The following is a 14,179-nucleotide window of genomic DNA, read 5'->3' on the forward strand; positions in this document are numbered from 1 at the left end:
CCCCCAGAGAGCAGGACCCCGAGCTGGGTCACGGCCCCTCCTGCTCTGCCAGGGCTGGGCACGGCCTGGGCACAGGGGTACACTCCTGCCACAGCCCCTCCTGCCAGGCTGAGACTGGAAATCACACGCACCCCTTCCATTCTGAAGGTTCTTCTAAACCAAAGGATTTGACAGTTACCCTCAACAGCAGTGTTTATTTAAAACTGAACTGGCCTGTCATTAAATATTAAAGCAGGTAACAATTTCAGTGAATCAGTCCTGCTTTAAAAGTTTGATTAATATCCAAAAATTGGTGCAATGCTGTTTCAACAATAAAGAACAGTTAATTAAATTTACAGTCTCTTTGCTGACACACTATATATTTTATATTTGGTTTGATTATAATGGGCAAACCTCATCATTTTAAAACTAAGCAATCTGCATTCGTAATTACAGCCAGTTCTGCAAAAAGTTGAAATACTTCTCAAATTAAAGTTTAGGCCTCTGGTATTTTGATTAAAAAATTATCTGTGATATAAGTTCAAATTACACATACTGGACTGGAGAATATTGTATCAATACAAATTGTATCAATACAAATTGTATCAATACAGGCTTGCCCTACAGTATTGCTGAGTGAAGAAAGTAAGCAGAAAACACTCTACTCACCCACTGTCATACCATCCATGTAACGCTTGATGATGTCAAAGGAATCTCTTAAATTTCCCTCTGTAATGTCAAATATGATATCTGCCTGGTTGGCCGGATACGTGGGTGTGACAGCACGAAGGAAAATGATCTCTGCAAATAAACAGCATCACAGAGTGTCCTGACAACTATTTGAAAACACCACTGAAGAATCTGACAGAATTTGATCCAAAATGACTTGTCCTCAAACCTCCCCTCACCACTCCCAATCTGTCCTTTAAAATGGAAAGAAAGAAGATCTGGGGGAAGGGAGGGTTTGGATAGATTTACTGTCTCCTCCTGCACCATCCAAGAAGCCCTGGAGCCAAAACACTCTTACTGTTAGAGTCCAGAAAGACCACTCTTAGAAACCACTCTGACTTTGCAGCGCGTACCCCAAGGGGAGAACGTGGAGGATCCCAAGGGTGGGCAGTGGAGGGAGCCAAACAGATCACTCTGATCCCCTCAGGCTAAGTACTGACACTGCAATGTAGAGTCCTTTGGAGTACTGGAGGAGGGGTTTAGGTTTAAAAATAAAAGGGAGACTATTTTTAAGTCCCTTGTGAGGGAGGTAAGTATTATTACTCTCATTACTATCCCCACTCTGGAGAAGAGGAAACTAAACTTTGAGGTTGTAAGAACACAGCCGAGGCCATGCACTGAATTCCAGTTTGTGCCTCCTGGGCTTTGGTAGTGCTCTCAGATTGCTGGGTCTCATCTCTTTCTATTAAACCACGAGGCTGGACTAGTGAGGGAACAACAGTTTGGGAAGCATCCTGTGCCAAACCCTTCGCTCTGCTGCCAGTACACCTGGTGAAGCCGAAGGGCTGTGTATGGGAGCAGAAGTGGCCATGGGACATTCCCCGATTCCCTGGGAAGCAGGGCCAGCCAAGGCCTGAAACAGGCCTGACACAACCTACAGGAGCTCTACACGGCCAAGGGATTGCTGCTTAAATTGTTCCTCTACAGAAGAGGACTGGGACATCTCCTTCCCCACCCCTGCCTGACGCAGGGGGGAAGAACCAGCTCTGGCTTTCATTAGGACAACTTTCTGAGACAGCAAGGCTGAGACTTTGGCTGCATCAGAAACAGGAGTTTAGGACCTTTACAAACCCCTCCAAAATAGTCTTCCTTTCCTCCATGCCCTTCTCTCTGTGCCTGTGCCACTCAGTGAGGGGCTTGCCCTGCAGAGCAGCAGGGCTGCAGCACTCATCCCCCTCTGGGGGTGTGCACAGCCCCCACTGACCAGAACATTCCTACAAATGCCAAGGAGCAAAAATTCACTCTCAATCTGTAAGTTTATATGTGAACTAAGAAAAGTGAGTGTGATCCTTATGAAACTGCAGGGCTTGGAAACTCACAGGTGCTGCAGGGGACAGTCACTCACTTGGGGGCTTTTGGAAAATCCTGTCTTGAAAACTTTCTGTCCAGTCCTTGACATTTCCCTTCCTTTACTCTGTATTTTGAAAAACAACCCCTTGTTTGTTCACAGGTCAAAAATCAGCCAATCATGTTCAATCTAATGTATTTTGTGATTAATGTTTGCATGTAGGGTAAGGGCTTTATTCTTGGAACAAGCCACCTGTCAATAGCAAAAAACAGGTCACAGACAGGAGGAATATACCAAATACCTTTTTCTTGTGGCAGCATCTGCAAACAAGGGAAGAAAAAAGTCATGGGGCACATGGCATTGTGTGAGTAAATGTGGTACATGGGAATTCAGAGTCAGTATTTCCTTAGCCTGGGAAGTTAGAGCTCAGAATGACTTTCTTTCCTCCATAAAATTAAAACTCCTGGCTATGGAAGGTCTTAATTAAATGAACACTACACTGTAATTTGGAGCTGTGCAAACATCTCACTGCACTGGTAGCCAGCCTGGCTGTAGGCAAGGCTTTCCAGCGGAGGTTTTGTACGTTGCAGTCTATTAAATGGAAGAAGGAACAAACCACTTACCTTCCGGTCTTGTAAATTCCCTGAAGGTGGGCAGTGAAATGACAGTGTGGGAGATGGTGTGCACTGGATCCAGCACACAGTTGACATCGTTTGGCCGGCAGGACTTGATGCAGCGGATGGTGTCTGTCTTCTCCAGCCTCACACTGAGACAAACCAAAAAGAGATGCATATATATCCTGAAGATTAATTGCTTTGTGGTATGCAGTCTAGGGAGCTAGAAACTGTGACTGATGTAAGTGTTCATTGCACACCCTGAAAACTCAGACAAACGCAGCTCATCAGAACTTCGGGGCCACTGAAAACTTTGGCTTGGCTCAGGGTGGCAGCCAAAACTCCCTCACACCCAGCTCTTCAAGCCAGGCACGTGAAACAGGGAGAACTGGAGTGCAGAAGACGCCATGTAAAGTGTCTTTCCAAGGACAAACAGGACCAAACAACGAGACCCAGGCCCTCAGCTGGCCTGGTGTCACCACTTTCAGTGGAGCTGCACTTACTTTGCACAAGCCTTTTTCACTCAGTCATGTAAAGCAGAAACCATCATTTCCACTCCAGAAATCTGGCAGGATATATGTGAAGGGCCAACTTTCTTCCATGACTTTCAGTGCAGCAAGGGCCAGAAAAGCCTCTCTCAAATCTTTTTTTCACACCCACCCTTTCCATCCAAACTGAGGAAACAGAGAGGAATGGAAACCAGGGGAGGAAAAAAGGTTAACCACATTATATGAAACCTCAAAGATTGAATTCTGAGTTTGGGGAAATGGTAAGGGTCATTTCATATATTCCATCTCGACCAGCTGCTCATTCAGCCTTGAAAGTCTATTAAAAGTTAAATGACTTCTTCTCACCCTTGTCCACCAGAGTGAATTTAAAGTCACTTACAGTTCAAGAACTTCACACAATGCCCACTCTGTGCTCATGAGAGATGAAAGGGCTGTGCTGGGACTTAAAATGTGACTAAGCCCCACAAATGATCTCAACTTTGACCTGCCCATTTCTTCATATTTCCAAGTGGAAAAAAGAAAGGGCTGCAGTGTCAGAGGGGGGGGAATTAAAAGATTAAAAGGGAGAAAAATTCACTGACTAAAAGGGAAACAAAAATGGAAGTTGTACTTTGTCAGATACCTCTAGAAATGAATGGTTCTTGCTCTTTTCAAAATGTCTTACCCAAATCCACACCTACAAACCATCTTTTTTAGATGTTCAAAGGGACTTTATGGCTCTGTTAACAGTCAGTACATCAGTAAGTTCTCATTACATGCTCCCCACATTTGCTCATCAAAGAAAACAAATCACGCTGATACTGCATGAAGTTAAAATAAAGAGAAAACGTGAACCAATATCAATGTTTTGCTTCAACAGAAATGAACTGCACAGCCCACGGGGAGGCAAGAGAGCTGGGTTAATAAACACCAGCTGAGTCTGGGGTTCACACCCTGGACTTGGTGTTTTGAGACTGGCCAGGACATCCAGGCCAGAAGAGACCCTTTAGTTCCCACCTTTACCTGGGTACAAAATTTCGTCAGTTCCCAGACACCCCACAGGGAACAGAACAGGCCTTTCTGCTGAAATGCCTCCTGCTGGACATTTTTGGATAAAATAATTTTGGATATACAGACATAACACTCTGACCTACAACAACATATGCAATTCCCTTATTTTAAACCTCTGCTGTCAAATTAAGAAGGGACTTCCAGCTGGCTGATCCTCGTGGCTGTGAAATAAGGATCAGCTGAATTACATAGTCGAGGTCCAGTGTAAAATAATCTATTTCAAAACATGTAACATATAAAATTGATGCAAAATAAACATCATTCACGTTTGCTTCCCTCTGTCCCCTTCTTCTCCCTGCGTACAGAGAGTTTAGTAAACATTTACATATAAACCCACTGCATTTTTCCTCAGGATCCTGCTGAGCTGGGCTCACAGCAGCCAAGTCCCACTAGTTCTACTTCCAATAACATGTTCACAAATTCCAGAAAAGTTCTTTAAAAGTTTTTCTCTTTTTCTTCAATACATAAATAATAACTATAGCATCATCTAAAGGTTTTAGGGACACAAATAACCAGCAGCTTGCATAACTTATTTTGGGATATTATTAACGAAGTACTGTCAGAATACACAGAGCATCCTAAATTTCCATAGCTGTATTTAGATAATAGAAAAAATAATGCAAAAACCATTGTGGAGGGAGTGTCTGAGGCATTCAGCATTGGCCTGCCTTTGCTCCTTCCTGATATTTGCTATTAATGATGTGCTCTGATCTCAAAATACTTTGTAATTTTATCCTTGCACATCGTCTTTGCATTTGATCTTCTGATAGCTGAGGTTTTCCTTTTTTGCTTATGTTCTACCCTGGGACCTGTGACTGACAAAAGTTTCTTCCTACGTGCTGAGAACTTTTTTTATCCGAAACTTTTCTTCAGGTTTTCCCCCTCTAACACAAATTGCAGCTTTGGAATGGCTCCTTTCTCTACACCTTTTTCATTTAAAAGAGAAAAAAGTTAAAAAACAGCTCAGTTGTTCTGATTATTTCCTGAGTATAATTTTTTCTTTCTGCTTGGGTCCTGGTATCAGTCCTTTCCATATTCTCTGTTGGATTCAATCAATGAGTTCTTTGGACCAGGAGCTGTGATTTCATTTTCGTCTGGAAAGGACCAGGCACATAAATGGCACTACATAATTCCATATGTGTTCCTGGAAGTTCCAGTGACACTGCAGCATTAAAGCATCCAACACAGGAGGATGTGAGCTCCCTGTTCTTCAATTCCCTGCTGAATGCAATTAATATGGCAGCATTTTACAATACTGAAGGCCAAATTCTCACACCCCCTTCCTTTCCTGCCAAAGAAATATATATTAATGCTTGCAAAAATGAAGTTTATTTTTGAATCTTTATCCTACTTAATTATGGCCTCATAATGAACCGGTAGCCAGAGGGCATTTACATACAAGCATCTTCTGTGGTGGTAATGAACCCCATTAGCTCAGGCAGCACGGGCTTGTGCTTTCAGTATTTAAACCTGGGACTCCATCCCCACTGGCAACTTGTGGCAGCTTTGGAAGTGTGTGTCAACAGGCTTATTAAACACTGGCATTCCTCATGAGACTGGAGCTCCTGCCAGCCAGCTGGGCCAGACTGTGCCTCAGGGGATGTGTGATGCTCTGGCACAGTGCTGTGATCACGCCTGATCCAGGCCCTGGCTGGTGCCGAGCCCGGGAGCCCACAGCTCAGGGAGTAATTCCTTCTGCTCAGGTGGTTAAGGCTTGGCATCTTCCTTCAGAAAGTTCTCAGTTTCCCCCCTCGTACCCTGTGCTGTCAGGATTTACAGAGTGAAGTATATTTTCTGCATGTGCAGCCACATGGATTATTCCCTGCTCTTCTAGGCCTGACTGTTCTCCCTGTGTGCCAGGCAGGAGGGAGATCTGAGCCCAGGGTGGTGTAAAACCCTCGTTTTGGATCACACCTCTGGGACTGACCTTGTACTTTTATTTATCAACACAAGGACCAGAGAGTAAAATGAACCCTCTTCCAGCTCAGAAAACAAAAGCATTCCAAAGAAATTCCAGTTGTATTGTCTACTTTGCCCTTGACTGCATAGAAGTAGAGGAAGAAAGTCAAAATAAAGGAAGAAAGATTTCGATGTTGGAATTCTGGCTGACCTTTCAAGGCTCCTAAGGTTTGATTTGATGGTGGTAGTGGGTAAAGTCTTCACTATTCAAAATTTATCAGCTTTGATATGGAAGCTGGAGAGACAAAAGTGTTATGAGACAGCCCTTTTTAAAATGTTCCTGTAGACAGGAACATTTCAGGATACAGCTGTGAAAGAGAAAGGAGCTCTCTGCTGCCAGCTGAATGCTGTTAGAAGTTCACTGCTGTTCTCCTGTCAGTAGTTCTTCCATTCAGTGGAAAGTCCACAGAAAGCAAGATGAAAGATCTCTAAAACAAATCTTGTTTAGAAGAGATTCTCTTTTGTACCATCCTTAAAAGCTTGAACTGGGATCTGTACCTGGTGGGAATCAGCACAAGCTCAAGGGCTGTAACAGAGCACAGCCTCAGAATCTGGCTCCACACTTTCACAGTGGGCACCTCTGGGGTCCTAAGGGCCCAAATCTAACAGATGTTCAGAAAATGCAGAGTTTGCCCCTTAAGTGATGCAATTCTCTAAAGATGACTCAGCTGAGACAGCTCAAATTATGTACCTATTTCATTTGAGAAATTCAGACCTAAACATATGTAGCTGTTTGTCATCAGATGAGACAAACTCCACTACTGTGTGAAGTATATCAGTGGTTTTCAGTCCTCAGAACCTCCAGGTAATAAGCTCTTAGACTCCAGTTTCTGCTCTGTATAATGGTGCAGATCACACAGAAGAACCTCCCCGAACTGAGATGTTCAGTTACAGGGGAAAGTGAAGAACTGGAACAATGATGGCAAATAAAATGCAAGTGCAGCGTGCAACGGATGAACTAAAACTTTATTAAAACTTGTGGCAAAAAAGCTACTCTTAGAAGAGAAAGAGTAGCCAGTGATGACAGTGATTCAGGGATCAAAGCTGTGCAGAGACAAAGATAGAAAGTTTGGCAATAAACGTGTTGACAGTTCCATGGCGGGAAAGTTGCATTTGGATTGTCAGGTGGAGGTCTCTGGGCTCTGTGATTTGACGCTGCATGACCACAAGGCCACTGTGGTTGTTCACTTTTTTTGTGGTGAAAAACCCCTCGTGGTTCCCGCTGATGATGGACAGCCGAATTTTATCCCCAGGGACAGCATTGGAAGGGCCCATGCGGAAAATGTCGGTGGGTACTTGGATGTTGGTAGGAAAAGAGAGGTGATAGTAGGTTATTCTCAGGGGCAGGCTCTGGCACTCCTTATTCTCATTACAAGGCAAGCGCTCACAGCGACTGCAAGACAAGTGAGAAGACAAGACAAGAGGAAGATTAGCGCACGGGTAGCGAGCGGGAGAGGAGAGGAGGGCACGGGGGGGGACACGAGGGGCCCTGCCTGCATCCATTCTTCAGCCTGGCACCTCATTCCTACTGCAAAGGGGCATTTATCACCCAGGGATGGGCTTGGCTGCAGTTGGTGCCCTGGCAGAGGCGCTGCCCTTGTCAAGTGTTGCAGAGGTGGACACGAGGATCTCAGCTGGACGCTGACCCTGCAATGCCTGGGGAGGATCAGGCTCCACATTTAGCTCCAGGCTTGCCTCGTGGACAACTACAAATCACCTCAACTGGGCACAAGAGCCTCTCCACTCTGAGCAATATTTCGTCCACAGGTTGAGGTTTTGGAACCTAAACAATGTGTTTCTTTACCAAGAAATGCTCCAGCATTAAAGCACGGTTGGCTTCTTACTACCTCAAGTAAATCTGAGTGCCTGTTCCATTTATTTTATTTTGGCATATAAAACTGGGCCCCTGTCAGGAGCATCTACTACCAACAGAACTGTGGATCATAAGCAAGACCCTCTCTGTTGCCAGTGCAGGGTGACCTGAATTCCAGGAACTTCTCATTATATGCAAAATCAGCACTTTCAAAAAGAGTAGTTAAAAGCACCCTCAGTTCTTCAATTAATGTACTGCATGTTTTCCTTTAATACTGCTTGCAAACCAAAGTACAAAGCAATTCTTTGAAGATCTAAATGCATTCTTAATTTTATTCATGTGTGTAAAGAGCGTGCACAAGTCCTCACAGGATGGCCAGCTAATTAGGTGTGGATACTCCTGGAATATTTTCAGGTATAGAGAGTTCTGCATTCTTTTCTGAGATGTCACTAATAACTCCACTAAGGAGAATGGTTTGGTTTTGTTGAAATCATGAGGCTACTTAGTTTTGCTGAAATCATGAAGCAAGTCAAGACAGTTAATTCCTTAGTCTTCTTCAAGTACAACTTCTTGGAAACATAGACATGCTTATGAGCACTTACACACTCATAAAGATGCTCTGCCTTATTATTTTACAGAAGTAAAATACATTTTATAATAATGGCCAGAATCTTTTAAGAGAACAAAAAACCAAGGCTCCAAGACTCGAGAAAGGACATTCTGCTGGTTCAGAAAGCTCCTTGTGAAGGTAGATGTGCCTGTGGCCAGGAGCTAGAATTATTCAAAATTCACCATCTTTTATCTCGTGCTTTGGTGGTGCACCCTACACACTGACTGCAGGTTGAGTTAATGTGCACTAATTGTTCCATCAAACAACCACAAAGGAGAGATAGCAGATGTTATTGCTCTGGAGAACCAGGGTTCATTCTGGGGTCACGCACTGCAAAGGCAAGAAGCAAAGAGCATTTCAACCCCAGGGCACTCTCCAGCCCTCATTGAAATGCTTCCCTCAGTGGGCAGCAGGAAATCAGATGACAGGGGAATGCAACAACCTGCTGGCACAGAATCACAGAACCACCAACGCTGACATTAGGGGGGAAACTGGGCTCCTGTGCTGTGGCTCAGGCACTCTGGGGAGCTGGACCTGCGTGGCTCAGACTGCCTGGAAGGGCCCGGGTCTGCCAAGCCAGAAGGTAACGATTTGTTGCTAAAAGAAAAACACCTCTCTGTTGACAGGGAGAATTCAATTGCTCTGAGGCAGATAGATTGCTACAGAGGCTATGAAATCCTTATCATTCAAGGACTTGAAGCAGAAGTTAAATAAACAACTCCCAGAAATATTCCAGGTAGGTCTAAGACTTTTTTGCCATACAGAAGTGGATTAGGTTTACCCATCAAGGTCCTCATTTTGTATGTTTTATGAAAAAAAAGGCTAAATGCAATTTTACAAGGTTTGCAGTTTCAGAGGTATCACAGGTTTTTGGTGAGGATGACAAAAAATTCAAAAGCAGTCTCCTAAGGAATGTCAGATTTCTACTCCAAACTTTTAAAAGAAAAATCACCAAGATGTCTTAAAACACACAAACCAATGTGTTCCTCCCTACCCTTGTTCTTGGAAATGAGTGAGCTGCTTTGGCTGAAATTGGCCAAAACTTGAGCCTGAGTCAGACACCTGGCAGGTAAAATTTCAGCCATTGGTTATGTTTTGGCAGAATTTTAAGGAGTTGCAGACAGGTCCTAGTAATGAGAAGCACCAGGCAACTTTAATAATACACAGACATGCCTAGAATATACAAATATTTCCCAATTTGGCTCAGCCAGCACACATTTCTGACACATTGCCATAAAACCTTCTTTATATTTTCTACTATTTTTCTTGGCTTAAATATTACAAATGTTAAGACTTCAGTGCCACATAAAGAGAATTTAATTGTTATGCAATTTGAAAACAAAAACTGTTTGGCAAGGCAGTGCAGCAAGTTAAGTCCTATTGTGAGGAGCAGTAGATCTTAACTATCCTTGGAAAAATACCAAGCCTATAGGCTGATCCACGAAAAAACAAAAAGCAGAATTTAGGTAAAAGAGATAAGGCCTTCAATTAAATCATTACCATTAAGGATCAGAGCGTGCCAGGCATTTTGCTGTCTCTGGGGAAGGTTACACAGGCTGTTTCCTCCTGGAGCTCAGTGTCTAAACAGCATCCTGAGCTTCCAGCCTGTAGGATGGGACAATCCTGCAATTACCTCTCCTGATGGCCATCACCACTCAACAGCCACCACGCAAAAACCTCTGCCTTGAAGGTATGGGGTAAAGAAGCTTCTGGATCACTGAGGGCTCTTGCCACAAGGATTTTAAGGAAAAATAAGACTAAGGAAACTTGGATTTACAGGACTGAGACCTACTAAAAAAACAATGGGAAACAGGGTAACAAAAATCTCCTGAGGTGCCAACTTGATGAAAAGGAGTGGAGAATATGTTGTCTCTCTTATGATGTGCCAAGCTGGTGAAACTGGAGTGTATTTTGAATAAAAGGGAGAGGGAAATGGTAACTGTACTAGAGGTGATGTTATGAGAAACCAACTATTTCGATTTTGGAGTCCTGGCACAAGGGTGAGTGAAAAAGTAATTTAATGTCATTATCATGCAGAAGGTAACAAAGACATGCTAGCTACATATCATATATATAACCATGCTGGGTTAGGTATGCTAAAACTAAATAGCCAAGGAGATGTACAATAGTTTGGATGTAAAAAAGGGTGCTAAAGAGCTCTCATGAAACTACTCCCCACTGGGCACCAGGTAACCCAATCCACAAACCCTGATTCCTGCATGTTGGTGTATCCTGTCTGAGGGCACCCACTGCCTGCTGAATGCTCCCACTTCTCCAGGAAAGATAATGGACTCATATTCTCTTTCACTTATGCAAACATGTTTTCAACAATAAATTTAGTAACTGTCTGTAGATGCTGAGAGGGAAAAAACTAATAAATCCAACAAGATAATAACTCAAGGAATTAAAATAATTAGAAGTTCACTGAGCAGCTGCAGGATTCGTGTCTGACTCACGGCCTAATTATAGTCCCAGCACATCAGCAGGATCTCGCCCTCTGAGCAGGTCTGAGTTGGGCAGAGTAAGCCATTACAGAGCCCAACAACCCAGACACAGAAAAACAACTCAGACGTTCTATTGCTTCCCCAAAAGATCCCACACAGATCAAATAGCCATGAAAGCCCAATGGAGATGAGAGAGAAGATGAAGTGGAATGTATGTGCACTATGTGTGTTTTATAAACTGAACTCTGCCACTCAGGGATGTCCATAACAGTAGGAATCTGCTACTTCTGCCTCGTGGCCCACTGCATGTGACTTATGAACCCACAATTTTACAAAATTAGATGCCCCAACCCTGGCAGTGTTCAAAGCCAGGTTGGATCAGGCTTTGAGCAACCTAGTCTAGCAAGAGGTGTCAAGGATTTTGAAGCTGGATGTAACCCTCCCCACAGGCTGCCAGCAAGGGAGCCAGGGAGAGAGTATCTGCCTGTGGCTCTGCAGCCCATGACAGTGCAAACCACTGACACATGGCATTTTTTAAGGGACTGTCTTTTTCTTAGACTGAAGCAGGAGCACGAGAAGGAGACCAGACCTGTGTGTGCACTGCACAGGGTAGGCCTGCCAACACAACATGTGTTTGCCAGGAACTGTTCTGTGTTCAGGCAGCAGTGGTGGGACACAGAGGAGATCATGGCACACCAAACTGCTTGCCCTGGACAGAGAAGGTGAAGAAGGTGAAGAAGGTGGAGAGGGCACTTACGTGTCTCCTGACTTGCGGTAATTCTCCGGGCATTCCAGGGACAGGCAGCGGAAGCTGCCCTGGATGTTAAAGCAGGTCTCGTTGAAAGAGCAGTTGTGGCTTTCTGCAACACACTCATCGATGTCTGCCAGGGGAAACAGGGCAGGGGTTAGACACAGGCCCTTCCTCTCCTGGCAGGAGCCAGGCAATGACAGTGCCCTGTCAGGTACTACAGAGCATGGGCTGCACTTAAACACTGGAGCAGGACTGGAAGGGGAGGACAGCAACAACAGAAGAGAAGAAAATTAACCCAACAACCAAGAAGAGCAAAAGGAAGAGCAGCAGTGCCACTAAGTGGACAAGACCTAAACATCTGCTGACGTGTTTACAGCAGGATATTCCCTTTTAACGGTTAAACTAACTCATACCACTTCACAGCCTGAATCTTCGTCTTCAGATTTTTTTTTAATAATTATTTAATAACATTATAAAAAGTATTCTTTACGGAATTCTGTACTTCACAATGGAAACTTCCTGTATATTTATTATTGAAGACTTGTTTCTTCAGATTTCAGGCTGTCGTTTATTGCTTTACCTGTATTGTTGTAGGAAAGGCATTTTTTTAAACACAAAAACTCTCTGGAACTGTTCAAAGCCCACAGTGCAGCGAGGTGTCCCTGAGCTCACCTTGGCAGTTGCGTGCATTGGGTGCCAGCCTGTAGCCAGAGGAGGGACAAGTGCACTGGAAGCTCCCAGGAATGTTGATGCACCGAAAGGAACAGATGTGCCCTCCGGTGGGCAGAGCACACTCATCGATGTCTGCAAGGAGAAAACACTGATTTCCTGTGTGTTCATGGCATCCAACCCGGTGCACACCGACGGGGCTCCCGCTGAGAGCCTCAAACACAGTGGGATGATTCTGACTGCTGGGCAAAGCAGATCATCAGACAGGTGTGGCTCTAGTCAATAAAGTCTAAATAGCAAAGACTTGCAGGAATAAATGGAGGTCTGGAGAAAATTAAAAGCAGCATGAGGGCCCAAGGGACAAAGTAATGGACAAGAGCAAGCACTTTACAGTGATGTGTATCACTGTGCTTTACAAAAGGGAGGGAGAGGAATAGTTTCATCCTTGTTATTACAAAAAAGGAAATCAAAATTAGGTGTTCTGCCCAAGGTCTCACTGTCCAATAAGTCCTGTAGACCTAAGTCCAAATTCAGGATCTTGTCCATGAGGTCACACCCCATCCTCCTTGTATTTGAGGAGAACCTACTCACACATTAGCTCAGAGCCAAAGAACGAGCCACAAAAAGAGGATATATAAAATACTACCTAGTAATATTATATATTACCTATGTAACATGTTCATATCCTCACTTGCTGAAGACTAGAAGTCCTGCTAGTTCCTCAGACAAAATAAATTTCTGTCAAGTTACAAAAATATTTCAAGCTCCGATTCGCGTAAACATCAAAACACCACAGAAGCACAGAGATGTCTCTAGACAAGGGCACGGGAGGGAGACCTTCCCTAAATACAGTTCACGAGAAAATACCACAGAGAATCCAACATTAAAATGAAACAATTGCACGGAGGGGCTCCCGTTTGTGCTGGTGGCAGCGAGAAACGCCGCCCGTCCCTCACCTTCGCAGGAGATGCCGTCGATGTCGCTGAGCTGGAAGCCCCGGCGGCAGTAACACTGGTAGGAGCCGTACACGTTGGCACACTCTTGGCTGCAGGGGTTGCTCTCACACTCATTTAGATCTGAAACGCAAAGTTAAGGCACCTGAACCCTGAATTTCTCGCTGTATTCAGCGATCCTGACGCTGGACTCAGACAAAACTTCGGAAGGCAATTTTTCTAACATAACAGCAAGAGACTGCAGTGGGTTGGTTTGTCACACCATTCCAGTGGCCTTGCAAGCTAAAAATCAAACAGAAACAGCTGAAGAGCAACGAGCTGTTTCTCACACCACACAGGCAGGGCACTGACAGCCGTACCTTCACACGATCTCCCGTCAGCTGAAAGTTTGAATCCCATGGTGCAAGTGCAGTAGTAGGAGCCAGGAGTGTTCTCACACTTGTGAGCACAGAGGCGGCCTGGGTAGCGTCTGCACTCGTTGATATCTGCAATGACAAGCACAGGGAGCTCTGTGGAGCAGCTGCCTTCACTGCAACAGCAGCCTGGGCAAGAAAGCAGCCATAAAAGTTTGGGGTTTATTTTCCAGATTTAAATTCCGCACTAGAGAGGGAAGAAGTCCTCAAAATGCTCACTTAGAAACACCCCAGTGCATAACTGGATTAGATCTATACACAGAAGAGAGCTGCTTTGATCTGCCAAAGGAATGTTTTGCTGTAGGTGCATATAAAAATATCACAGAAAACAATTACACACACTCTCACAATCTTACCTTTTAATGGGATGACAGATAACATGTTGACAATACCCATAC

The 14,179-nt window shown here is 44.3% G+C and overlaps 1 protein-coding gene across 2 annotated transcripts in view; it reads right to left on the bottom strand.

The window, feature by feature from the left end:
• Nucleotides 1-14,179, bottom strand: part of FBLN1 (fibulin 1) — a 62,703-nt gene that overhangs the window by 16,455 nt on the left and 32,069 nt on the right. The window contains exons 11-16 of one of the 2 annotated variants that reach the window (XM_027742868.2): nucleotides 13,728-13,853; nucleotides 13,372-13,491; nucleotides 12,419-12,550; nucleotides 11,753-11,876; nucleotides 2,620-2,762; nucleotides 649-780 (exon numbers count right to left, since the gene is read on the bottom strand). In XM_027742868.2, coding sequence (XP_027598669.1) covers nucleotides 649-780; nucleotides 2,620-2,762; nucleotides 11,753-11,876; nucleotides 12,419-12,550; nucleotides 13,372-13,491; nucleotides 13,728-13,853 — 777 coding nt within the window. Of the gene's footprint in view, nucleotides 1-648; nucleotides 781-2,619; nucleotides 2,763-7,076; nucleotides 7,522-11,752; nucleotides 11,877-12,418; nucleotides 12,551-13,371; nucleotides 13,492-13,727; nucleotides 13,854-14,179 lie in introns of those variants that run through there. The other variant, XM_027742878.2, reaches the window with a different exon arrangement.

The sequence above is a fragment of the Pipra filicauda genome, unplaced genomic scaffold (genome assembly GCF_003945595.2).
Source record: "Pipra filicauda isolate LSUMZ 115617 unplaced genomic scaffold, ASM394559v2 scaffold493_size893225_pilon, whole genome shotgun sequence".
Classification (NCBI taxonomy): Eukaryota; Metazoa; Chordata; class Aves; order Passeriformes; family Pipridae; genus Pipra; species Pipra filicauda.